General features: G+C 34.4%; 1 protein-coding gene across 1 annotated transcript; it reads right to left on the reverse strand.

The window, feature by feature from the left end:
• Positions 1 to 10857: 10857 nt before the first annotated feature.
• Positions 10858 to 13150, reverse strand: LOC100251100 (probable carotenoid cleavage dioxygenase 4, chloroplastic). Its single transcript, XM_002268368.3, has one exon. The coding sequence runs from the start codon at positions 12957 to 12959 to the stop codon at positions 11160 to 11162; it is 1800 nt and encodes a 599-aa protein (XP_002268404.1). The 5' UTR covers positions 12960 to 13150; the 3' UTR covers positions 10858 to 11159.
• Positions 13151 to 13463: the final 313 nt, after the last annotated feature.

Genomic DNA, 13463 nt, shown 5'->3' on the forward strand with positions numbered 1-13463 from the left:
GTATGAGAAATCAAGTAGATCAAAAATTCCTTCTGACACAAGCCTTTGAATACGTTGATTTGAAATATGACCCAAAGGTTTGTGCCATAACATTGATGAATTCTCATTTTTTAATTTTCGTTTAATGCCATAATTACTTGAATGCAAGGTTACATTTCCATTAGAAGCCTTTAAATTCAATTTGTATAATTTGTCTGTTAGACTACCTATACCAATAACATTTGAATTTAGATAAAGACTAACCATTCCATTTCTAAATGAACAATAATATCCACATTTGTCCAGACATGAAACAAAAATTAAATTTCGTCTAAATGACGGAATTACAAAAGTTTCTTCCAAATCCAAAGTACATGTAGAGTCTAACTATAACCTAAAAAGACCAATAGCCTTCACTGCAGCCTTGTTGCCATTTCCCACATAGATGTATCTTTCACCATTAGTTGGCATTCGGCTCCTTAGGCAACCCTGCATTGTGACACTTATGTGAGTAGTTGCACCCGTATCTATCCACCAAGTGTCAGTAGGCATTATAGCTAAATTAATTTTTGAACAAACAAAGTTGAGAAGTGTACTTTTATTTTCACGCCAAGCAACGTATTTCGTACATGTCTTCTTCATATGACCAGTCTTCTTGCAAAAGAAACAAGTGATCACCTTATCTTGTTTCTTCTGCACCTTTTGCTTTGATGTCCCAGAAACTGTAGTTTGTTTTCCTTTATTGTCCCTCTTTCTTTTCTTGCTAGTACTAAATCCCTAGGATGTGGAAGCCAAGTGAGCACTTTCCAATTTTTCTTGTTTCAATCTCTCTTCCTCTTATACACACTGAGCAATAAGCTCATTTAGAGTCCATTTTTCTTTTTGTGTGTTGTAACTGATCTTGAATGGACTAAATTGTGTAGGCAGAGAGATCAAGATCAAGTGCACGAGTATGTCTTCTGACAACTCTAACTTTAGTGCCTTGAATCTAGTCACAAGATTGGACATTTCCATTATGTACTCCCTTATATTCTCTTTCTCTTTGTACCGCATGGAGACAAGCTTACTAAGAATAGTGCTTGTCTCAACCTTTTCGTTTGCAGCGAATCGGTTTGCAATTTGGTCTAAGAATGTCTTGGCTCAGGTTTCCTCAGGTGTTGCACTCCTTATAGCTTCTGGAATTGAGTGCTTCATTATCATTAGACTCATGCGATTGGATTGCTCCCATTTTTCCATAGTAGACCTTTGCTCAGCAGTGCTGGCACTAGTAAGGTCTGGAGGGTGATTCTCTTTTAATGCATAGTCTAAATCCATGCACCTGAGCACAATTATAATGTGTTCCTTCCATTTCTTGAAGTTTGTGCCATTAAGCATAGGAATGTTATTAACATTTGCAGATATAGAAGATGCTGAATTCATAACAATAAAGCTCACAATCAGTCACAAAAATATCATACATATATGAATAAATAAAAAATTTAGCATATATATGTATATGCATGTGGGCCTATTATAAGATACCTAGCACAAACATTAATATTTAGTATTTGGACAAAACTATCAACTTGTAAATGGTATCCTTTTCAAAATTAATTCATAAATATTGACAATAAAATCGAAGCAATATGCATGTCTTTGGACTGACATACAACATGTAAGATAAACTTTATATGTCACATATTTATGACTACTTTATTTATTATTATATTAAAATAATCTTCCTTTGGGCCGATTATTTTAAATAATAATAATAACATGTTTATATATTATATAAATAAATTATATAATATAAGTTACTTTGGCAACAAATATATATATATATATAAAACTCATATTTTAAAAATATGAAACATAAATGTAACGAGAAATGGTAAATTCCTATTGCATAATATCTCGGCCATGAACCTCCTTAAAAGCAAAGCAATTATGTCAATTCTTACGAATCACCAACACCTTTCATGGAATGTAATGGTACAAAAAACTAGACAAAAGCTCTACCAGTTCTTAATTCAACTGGAGCTTTGAGAACAACAATTCATTAAAGAAATCTTCACCCAATCCTCACACTCATGCACATAATGCAAACTCGCACCATCTTCATGGCAGTGCATACTACCTATCATAAAACAAATCTAATAGTGGTGCATGTTGGTAGGCTTCATAACAAAGCCAACAAACAATCACGTTTGCCACACCTTCCTTATCTTTTCTTTATTCAATTATTTTATTAACAATTCCACTCTTATACTACTTTCGGATAAAACATATCACAGTCTTGTACTCATTTTCATAAATAAAATTTTTTTTTGGGGTCTCATTTAAGGACCCATCATCTTAAAACTCAAACTAAGAACTAAGTGGGCAAACGACGTCGACGGCGGCATCGGTAGTGGCGCCAAAACGGTGGCGACAATATCCTAAAACAACGTCTGGACGGCGTCGTCGAGCCTCTTTGATCTCCTGAACGGTGTTCCGGACTGGAGAACAATGCCAAAACGGTGTCGCAGTGCCACTCCGATCACCAAGATGGTGCCAAAATGATGCTTCTCCAGGCGGTCGATCTCCAAAATGGCGTTCTCCCATCGCCAAACGACGTCGACGCTAGAACCAACATTGCAACGACAGTGGCAGTGGCGTCCACAGTGAAACGACACCGGAAGTGGAGCCAAATCGGTTTTCTGTGATCGCCAAACGACACCAAGACGACGTCATCTTCTCCGATCGTTAACGATGCCGAGAATGGAGTTGCAAGAAGCCTGCAACAACGCCTAAAATGGCGTTTTTCGCCGGTGTGAGAGGCGCTACAACGCGGTGTTCTCAACCCTCCTCTAGGCAGCATCGTAGGGATCCAATGTTCGGAGATATCAAAGGCTTTGACGGATTGGGTTGCATTGTATTTTACAAAGAAAGATGTATTAAGAATTAAAGATGACAATTTCACAATGATTAAACATGTCTACTCTGATACCAATTGATGGGGACTCCATTTTGCATCCAATAACATATTGGGATCGCATGTTTAAATCATATGAAAACTTATGCCAGACATCATTATGGAAACGAACGAACCTGAGTCCATTTTTGCTTTTGATGAAGAGATACGGATCTTCTAAGGTTTTAGAGGACACCATCTTTCTCTGTACTCTCTTTGGCGATAGGAAGTGGGAAAGAACGAGTTCTGTTCTTATTTAAAAGATGTGATGATTTCAAGAACAGACACTTAGCCTTATATTTATACCCTCTACGCCTTAAGGACCATACCCTTTGGATTATTGGCCCTCGCGAGTCTTAGGCCCATCATCTAAGACTCGTTATGGCTCTAGGCTCTACATATGAGGTGGCCCATATTCTACATCAAATAGAAATTATATATATATATATATGGATAGCTAAATCCTAAACAATGGTTAATATGATGTGGGTCCACATTTATTCTTACAATCTTCGCATAGGTAATCATCATAAAATAGTTTCTAGTATATACGAACAAGGACGTTCGAATGATCAATTTGGTGGAGAGTTAGAAGAGTTAGAAAACACAAGACAGTTGAAAGGCACCGCTGCCTGGCTTATCTAGAAATCAAGTACATATTTCAATCTTTCCACATTTGTATGTTCTTTAATTAATTTTTCCTTATGTGATTTTGGGCCTAACATTTGGACCTTAATAACAATAATAACAATAAAAATTAAATGACTTTCACACCTTTCACTAAGATATTCCTTGTAGAGATCCTAGTTGATGCAATGTCATACAATTCTTTTATGTCAATTTATACGACAATAGTAATCATAACAAGAAAATAAAATAATAAATAACTAAATAAATAATTAAATTAAAAATAAAAAATAAAAAACTAGATACATGAGAAATGTCACTCAAATCTAGAATTGAAGCATGGAACTAATACTAGATGAAGAAAACTTGTCGGTGAACATGTATATACACACATGAAATAGAATAAAAAATTGATTTAGTAAATTGGTTAGGCAAGAGTTACTTGATTTGTCCTCAAATAAAGAATGCTTTTTGATTGGAAATTGAACTAAAAGAATAATTACTTCCAGCTATATGCCTGATAGTCCTTCATGTTTATTGACATAAACATAGTTAGATATATCAACAGATTGCAAAGTGTGTACCATGAAACTAAGTTTTCTTCAATTTTTTTTATTATTCTATAAGCGTGTTGATAGCGTTTTTGTATAATACTACTTTTGTATTGATGCGACAATGTATCTATTTTATTTTTATACATTATGCTATCACAAATTGTTTTATTAAACATTGTGTTTTACACCACGTGTTGAACTACATATACTTGCGTTTCTATTTTAGTATTTTTACTTTTGTGTGCACATTTGATTACTTTATTTTACCACACGCATTTAAATGACACCATTTTGTACAAGCTAGACGTTGTTAGTATTTTTATTTTTATTTTTAAAAAAAATTGCTACTACTATTCACTATAGTTTGCTTTACTTTCTTCTTAATCACTACACAATGAACTATTGCAAGTAATCTCATAATAACCCACATTTGCAACAACATCACAACTACACAAGCATCTAGCATATTTTATTATATTGCTCTTCAACCTTTTTTTTTTTTAAAAAAAAAAAATTCTATAAGGGTGTGCTGAATTTGTTTTACTATAGTCGTTTACATGTATTTTTGACAGGGTAACAAGTGGAATAGCTACTTTATTCAAATGCTTGTACAATGTTTATTGTACGCATACACTATTCATTAGTTTTTTTTTAAAGCTATGTATTACTATTACTTCACAACATTGATACACTCTCACAATACCTAAGATGAGTAATAATAGTGCATATCATCTAACCATTGCAATTGATATCATAGTGATATACTTTCAACACATACATCATGGTGCTTTCATTGATAAAAATTAATTACCTTATTTATTTACTTCTACCATTTATTGATTTAACATCATAATAATAATAATAATTATTATAAACTAAAAAGAAGTAAACTAATTAATTTTTGTTGAAATAGTACTAAATAATGAAAATAACTTTTGTGAAAAAATGATTCAATTGCTACTTTTCCATAGTTCTATGTTGCTAACTAAATCTTTGCAGACTCAACCTTAAGTGAAAAACCCTCAGTATATGGTTTTGTGACTTTATTTTGCAATGATCACAAAGTATCTTTTAATGCCCATCAAAGCTAAGTGCCCATTTAGGTGAGATGCCCATCAAGGCCAAGTACCCATTAAGGTGAAATGCCCAACAAGACGAAATACCCATTTAAGCAAAATGCCATCAAGGTCAAGTGCCCATCTAAGCAAAATGGCCATACAAAGTGAATTAAAAAAAAAAAAAAAACCATGTTTAAAACTTGTCTTCTCTTAAATTCAAGCCAAACCTTGAGTTCTCAAAGAAAACTAACCCCATGATAAAATGATGCGATGATACATGACAAAAAGTAATAGTACATAATGATAAAAGAAGACACTATTTTCCAAGTTTGAAAAACTTATCAATAAAACTACATATTAATTTGTCATAGTTACGCAAACTCCCGTACAATCACGTGTATGAGTCAAAGCCATATATTTGCTAACACAAACCTATTTAACACAAACTTGTTTAAAAGTTCGTTCACTAGTTGATACGAGCTTAATCGAATACAGAAAATGAGACTTCCAACTTGGTCTCGTTACGAGCCCATTAAAAAAAACACCTACTACGGGGGTAAATGATCCTACTACAATAAAAATAAAAATAAAATCACCTAAAAACTCCTTAACAAAGCTTACATATGAGAAGTAGACAAACTTCACCAATAGACAAGAATTGAATTCAAGAAAATGTGGACAAACTTTTCCACAATACGAAAAATTGAATTCAAGAAAATGAACAAACTATGTTCAGGAAGAAACGAATTTCCCTTATTCTCGAAAACATGAGGGTTTCTATTTTAAAAGAATATTTTCTGTTGAGTTACATCCTTTAAGAATGAGACATGTGACAAATGATCTTCATACAAAATAAGATGGCTGCAAAAACGAAAAAAACAAGTGACACTACATTAAAGAAATGTTTTGACACTAAAGAAACAATATGCCACCAAACAATCATTTAAAGTGCCAAAGGGTGTGCAACACATGGTTAAAGAACAGGGCCACAAGAGAAAGATCATTGTTGATTCGATCTTTTCATGCATGAAGCCACGTAAGGCATTAGATGGGACAAGGAGACAAGTGAAATGGAATAAAGTACCTAGACATGAAACTTTTGTGTGCTCACTAACACAGAAGTTCGTGTCCTTTTGAAAATGAACTAACCATGTTCTTATGAACACGACCTTCCGTGTTCTTCAGAACACAATATTTTTCTTTTAAAGGAACCATTTTAATTGAGCTATATCCATTGGGAAAATGCCACATGTCACATGTTTGAACTTTTATAAAGGAATAATGCTCTAGAGAACGGGTCAGTGAGTAACCAAAACATCTAGTGCCACTTTGGCTCGATTTGTCCTATTATGATATTGGACGAGCATTACATTATGTCTGAATTTACTTTTATGGATGTCCAAGTAATTGGTCCATCAGTCGTGTAAGTCTACCCAATTGATCTAAATTCGACTTCTTCATCAATAAGAGAAAAACTAATAATTTTTTAAACTATATTTGATTAGTTGAATAGGACAAAATAAGAGTCTTCTATCTTAGGATTAGGATATCATATAGGATATCTATATATTATTGGATATTATATCTATGCCATATGTTATGTCTGTCGTTTGATTTGAAAAAAGAATTAAAAATAAAATAAAAAACATATTGAATTTCAATTTTTCACATTTGTTTAAATTAGAACTTATATTGCATCATAATATTTTCTAGCAAAAAAATATGATATCTCTCTCATATTTAATATTATTTAGAAATCATTCCACAATTTATAATTTAATAAGTAATTCTCATTTTTTTGTTAATAAATTATCTAAGCTTTATAAATAAATAAAAAATTATATTATGTTGTTAAATATATACACTACATATATGTAATCCTCTTTTTAAAACTACAATTTTTTTTTTTACAAAATACATTGTAAAAACTTGAAAAACAAAATTGAAAACTTTTTATGAGAAGAATAAATTTATGATCCATGAGATATGTACATCTCATATCTCAACTTAGGATTATTCTATCCTATATAGAGAGGATGTAAAAAAAAAGTTGAATAATATATATATATCTTGACACTTTATATATCTAATATTTAGTTGAACATAGGATATGATAATTGATGAGATAATTTATTCTATCCAATCTTCGATCAAATATGAATTAAAATATATTATCTCACTTTTTATTTTGTCTTATACTATATTCGGTTAATCAAACATATTCTAAAAGGACAATTTTAAAAACCCTAAGAATAAGATAAAAATAAATAAATAAAAAAGGCTCTTAAAAAGCCAGTAACAAGTCAAACAATATACTTAACCTAAAAAGTAAGCTAGTAATAGCATGTAATAGGTGAGTTGACAAGTTGAAATTAGAAAGGCAAACCATAAATAACATATAGTAGCTCAAATAATAACATGATGTGAAAAGGAAAGCTAAAACTAGAAGGGCACAACCTTACAACTTACGGCTTATTCCTTAAAACATCTATAACATCTATATATTGTGAGTATGAAATGAACAATACAAAGGGGTATCATGTAGAAATAACTAGAAAATTCATTTCAAGCCTTGAATCAATAGGTTGCATGCAAAACTATCCTAAAGATCTCTATATCTATGCAACAAAATCAGAAGCTATTAAGCAAAATTATGAGTTGCAAATGATCAAACAAATTGACTAGACAAGGATCCCTAATTTTTTCTACAACCAAAACACCAAAAGAGAAAATGGATGGAAAATATTCCAAATATTCCTAATCTTCTCATCATTTCCCCATATTTCCCGACAATCAAATCAGAGATTGAAAAAAAAAATCAAGAAAAACTTGATGTACCTTGAAAAAACTAGATCAAGAGAGAAAATAGAGAAGAAATATATCTCCAAAAGTTGGAAATGTTTTCTCATACTTTCCTAATTTCACCAAACATGGTTTTGGCTTTTGTTTGGGTTTCATAAAGTTTCATAGTTGTATAGTCATTTTCATCACATAATGCATCAACATTAGGATCCGAAAAAAGAAAAACAATGTTTCCCTACTTGTTAAGAAGACATAGGAAAATAGAATCATACAAACAAAATCAAAATACCCTCTAAAAACATAAACCATTAAAACCATGACATATACCCTCAATCAAAAGCTATTAAGCAAAATTACGAGTTGCAAATGGTCAAACAAATTACTAGACAAGGATCCCTAATTTTTTCTACAACCAAAATACCTTAAGAGAAAATAGAAGGAAAATATTCCAAATATTCCTAATCTTCTCATCCTTTCCTCATCTTTCCCGACAATAAAATCAGAGATTGAAAAAAAAAAAAAACAAGAAAAACTTGACGTACCTTGAGAAAACTAGATCAAGAGAGAAAATAGAGAAGAAATGTATCTCCGACAGTTGGAAATGCTTTCTCATACTTTCCTAATTTCACCAAACATGGTTTTGGCTTTTGTTTGGGTTTCATGAAGTTTCATTGTTGTATAGTCATTTTCATCACACAATACATCAACATTAGGATCCGAAAAAAGAAAAACAATGCTTCCTTGCATGTTTAGAAGACATAGAAAAATGGAATCATACAAACAAAATCAAAATACCCTCTGAAAACATAAACCATTAAAACCTTGACATATACCCTGAATCAGAAGCTATTAAGCAAAATTATGAGTTGCAAATGATCAAACAAATGGCTAGACAAGGATCCCTAATTTTTTCTACAACCAAACCACCAAAAGAGAAAATGGAAAGAAAATATTCCAAATATTCCTAATCTTCTCATCTTTCCCAACAATCAAATCAAAGGTTGAAAAAAAAACCAAGAAAAACTTTATGTACCTTGAGAAAACTAGATCAAGAGAGAAAATAGAGAAGAAATATATCTCCAAAAGTTGGAAATGTTTTCTCATACTTTCCTAATTTCACCAAACATGGTTTTGGCTTTTGTTTGGGTTTCATGAAGTTTCATTGTTGTATAGTCATTTTCATCACACAATACATCAACATTAGGATCCGAAAAAAGAAAAACAATGCTTCCTTGCATGTTTAGAAGACATAGAAAAATGGAATCATACAAACAAAATCAAAATACCCTCTGAAAACATAAACCATTAAAACCTTGACATATACCCTGAATCAGAAGCTATTAAGCAAAATTATGAGTTGCAAATGATCAAACAAATGGCTAGACAAGGATCCCTAATTTTTTCTACAACCAAACCACCAAAAGAGAAAATGGAAAGAAAATATTCCAAATATTCCTAATCTTCTCATCTTTCCTGACAATCAAATCAAAGGTTGAAAAAAAAACCAAGAAAAACTTTATGTACCTTGAGAAAACTAGATCAAGAGAGAAAATAGAGAAAAAATATATCTCCAAAAGTTGGAAATGTTTTCTCATACTTTCCTAATTTCACCAAACATGGTTTTGGCTTTTGTTTGGGTTTCATGAAGTTTCATTGTTGTATAGTCATTTTCATCACACAATACATCAACATTAGGATCCGAAAAAAGAAAAACAATGCTTCCTTGCATGTTTAGAAGACATAGAAAAATGGAATCATACAAACAAAATCAAAATACCCTCTGAAAACATAAACCATTAAAACCTTGACATATACCCTGAATCAGAAGCTATTAAGCAAAATTATGAGTTGCAAATGATCAAACAAATGGCTAGACAAGGATCCCTAATTTTTTCTACAACCAAACCACCAAAAGAGAAAATGGAAAGAAAATATTCCAAATATTCCTAATCTTCTCATCTTTCCCGACAATCAAATCAAAGGTTGAAAAAAAAACCAAGAAAAACTTTATGTACCTTGAGAAAACTAGATCAAGAGAGAAAATAGAGAAGAAATATATCTCCAAAAGTTGGAAATGTTTTCTCATACTTTCCTAATTTCACCAAACATGGTTTTGGCTTTTGTTTGGGTTTCATGAAGTTTCATAGTTGTATAGTCATTTTCATAACACAATGCATCAACATTAGGATCCGAAAAAAGAAAAACAATGCTTCCATGCTTGTTAAGAAGACATAGGAAAACAAAATCATACAAACAAAATCAAAATACCCTTTGAAAACATAAACCATTAAAACCTTGACATATACCTTGAATTAGAATTTATTAAGCAAAATTATGAGTTGCAAATGATCAAACAAATGACCAGACAAGGATCCCTAATTTTTTCTACAACCTAAACACCAGAAGAGAAAATGGAAGGAAAATATTCCAAATATTCCTAATCTTCTCATCCTTTCCTTATCTTTCTCGACAATCAAATCAGAGATTAAAAAAAAAACCTAGAAAAACTTGACGTACCTTGAGAAAACTAGATCAAGAGAGAAAATAGAGAAGAAATGTATCTCAGACACTTGGAAATGCTTCCTCATACTTTCCTCCTAACTAAACAATCCTAAATCCCAAAACTCTAACTAACATTTCAAGAAAATCATACCTTAAAAAAGGGAAAAGAAAAACAAGAAAGGAACAAAGGGTTACCTTTGATCAGATCAACGATGTCGAAAAAGTAGAGCGTCTTTTTTACTATATAGTCTTGGATGGAGAGCAATGGATGAGGAGGAACACTTTTAAAAATTACTGTCAAACGGGCTCTAATATGACTAGGTTATAACTAATTATAACGTGTAATTATATATGGTGAAGCAATTCTACCCCCTGAAACTAATAATGCTTTGATAAACGAGCATTTCTATACAATATGAAAGGGGTATCTATTATGCGCTTCTTCAAATCGACATACAATCAGCTCTGACCGTGTGAACATTTACATAAGATGGCACAGGGCCTTTTTGAGAAGCATTAATTCGGAACTCTCTTGATGTACAATATATACTTCAATGTAGAGTGTACATTTTTATTTTTTATTTCCTTTTTGTGTATATAATAAATACATGGTACCGAAATAACCAAATTATACGGCCAGTGCGCCTTCTGAGGTCTGAGTGAGAGTGAAGGCTGTGTGGGGTAGCATGTTCAGCCGGATTTTTGTCAGAGTCCTTTAATGTCCCTTTCCCTCACAAACAGTCCATGGAAACCGTAAGGCACCCGGCGAGGCAGCCTCACGGCAGCCACAATATCCAGATTAGGAGTCTTGGCATCCATCACCAAGAACTTTGACTCTCCACTCTTCTCATCGTGCACATACGACACTATGTACCCATCATCCTCCTCCGCCTCTGGATTATCTGGCTCCCTTGCCACGAAGAACGGTTCGCCCCCATAGCACCCTGGTCCATACATCCTGCTTCCCACAATGCACTCCTTGCGCTCAGTTTGGGACACGTCCAGCTTCACCACTCCTGATATCTTGGGCATCGGATTACCCACTGCTGCGTACACGTATTTGTTCTTTTTCCCCACATATCCTGGGTTTATCACCGCAAAGTCCAGATTCCGTGTGGATAGCGGATGCCTCGTCACCATTCCTGTTTTTAGGTCTATTCTCACCATCTCCACCGACGCATGGATCATATCCAACCTCTCCAAGGTATGTTCCACTGATAATATGTTTGGTGCCACCATGATTATAGCATCTTCTTCATCCCAGGCGTTGATGGAGTGCACGATATTGAACCCCGGGACGTTGAACCACCTCATCTCGGACTCATCTTTTGCGTAACGTGGTATGATTCCCAATCTGGGTACTTTGTTCGGCACTGTACCCACCGGCGAGCCTCCAGTGACCATTTCCACGGGGTTCATTCCTATCTGTATGTCTGCAAATATGGCGTATTTTTTGGTGATTCCAAAGTCATGGAGGAACGATGGACTAGTCAGTGAGAAGATTGGGACATCAGGTTGTTTCCTCCCTTGAGCATCGAATCGGAAGTAGGTTAGGAATGGAGGCACTGGCCCGTAACGGAAAGCAAACGCCTCTCCGGTCTCTGGATCTACCTTAGGGTGAGCTGTCATGCTCATGACCAGCTTCCCATCAAAATCATGCCGACCCAGAGTCTCGATATCTCCGTCGGGCTTCAATCTCAAAGAGTAAGGGAGATCAGATTCACCCAAGGCGTAGAGACGGCCGCCGAACAAAGCTAGGCTGGTGTTGGCGAGACCAATGCCATTAACGGGATTAAACTGGCCGGTAAGAATTCGGGCAGCGGACAGTGCACCGCGCGCGGCGGAGGCAGTGAGGCCGTTGAATCCGGAGAAGACATTAGGAAGAATTGGAGAGCCAGCGCGGCGCTCAATGGTGTACTTGTAAGTCTTAACATAACGGCTGCAGAGAATGGCTCGGCCTTGGGAAATTCTGATGGAGTGGAGCATGCCATCGCCATCAAAGAGGTGATAAGGACCACGGGGAAGGAACTGCGGATTGGGGCCGTTGCGAATGTAAGCGCCATCCAGCCATGGTGGGAGCGAACCGTCTGTTACCTCACATTCTGTGGGCGGCAGCTCTTCCACTGGGGCGAAGTTTTGAGAGAGAACGTACCTTGGGTCTACGGAGGACCGGAGTGGAGGGTCTATGAAATTGTTGATGACATCGTCCAGTGCGTTAAAAATGGTGACCGGCAGGGACGGCTCTGCAGCTCCTTTTTTGGGTATGTTTCTGGTTGGCAAAGCAGCTCGTCGGGGTGGTGGTGGTGGAGGTTTGTGGACTTGGGTCTTGGAAGACTGGGATGATGTTTCTGCAGTCAAGCTTTGTGGTTGTTTTTCTTCGATTCTGACGGCAGAGATGTTAAGAGAAGGAATTTGGGGCAGTGATGATGGGGCGATTGGTGGTCTTGTTGTGAGGGAAGGGAAAGTGAAAGTAGATGAGAGGAAGGAGGAAGAGAAGGCGTCCATTTTGTTCGGTTGGATTCTCTTCAAGGAGGCAAATTTCACTTGACTAGACCCTGGTCGGTGAGAGGAGACTCTCCTGGCGGAGACTCGGAGGATTCCTTTTTCTTATATAGAGACCACCACCATCAGATTCCCTTGAGGATTGAGGACAAAGCCTGTGGACAGAGGGGGTCGGAGAGTAAAATTTATACTTGGAAGTGTGGCACCCCATCATCTACACCTATTTTAAAAAATAATTCTTAAAAAATGGTACTTTCAAGAAAATTTCTTAAAATACGGTAATTACAAAATTATTGATAAATTTAGGATAATTTTTAAAAACACCTTCCATATTTTTCATTTCAATTATACATGTTAAAAAAAAATGAATTTATAATAAAGGTATCTGTTTAAGAGAGAACTTTTATAATTTTATAAATTTGAATTTATATTAAAGGTATCTCTTTAAAAGATTTTTTTTCATAATTTTTTTATTAGTCATATATGCTAAAAAAAATTGAATTTATA

This window comes from Vitis vinifera, chromosome 2, assembly GCF_030704535.1.
Source record: "Vitis vinifera cultivar Pinot Noir 40024 chromosome 2, ASM3070453v1".
In the NCBI taxonomy this organism is placed as follows: domain Eukaryota; kingdom Viridiplantae; phylum Streptophyta; class Magnoliopsida; order Vitales; family Vitaceae; genus Vitis; species Vitis vinifera.

Bases quoted from the DNA above. Each gene is read 5' to 3' on its own strand.
- LOC100251100 (XM_002268368.3), bottom strand. From the start codon at position 12,959: ATGGACGCCTTCTCTTCCTCCTTCCTCTCATCTACTTTCACTTTCCCT.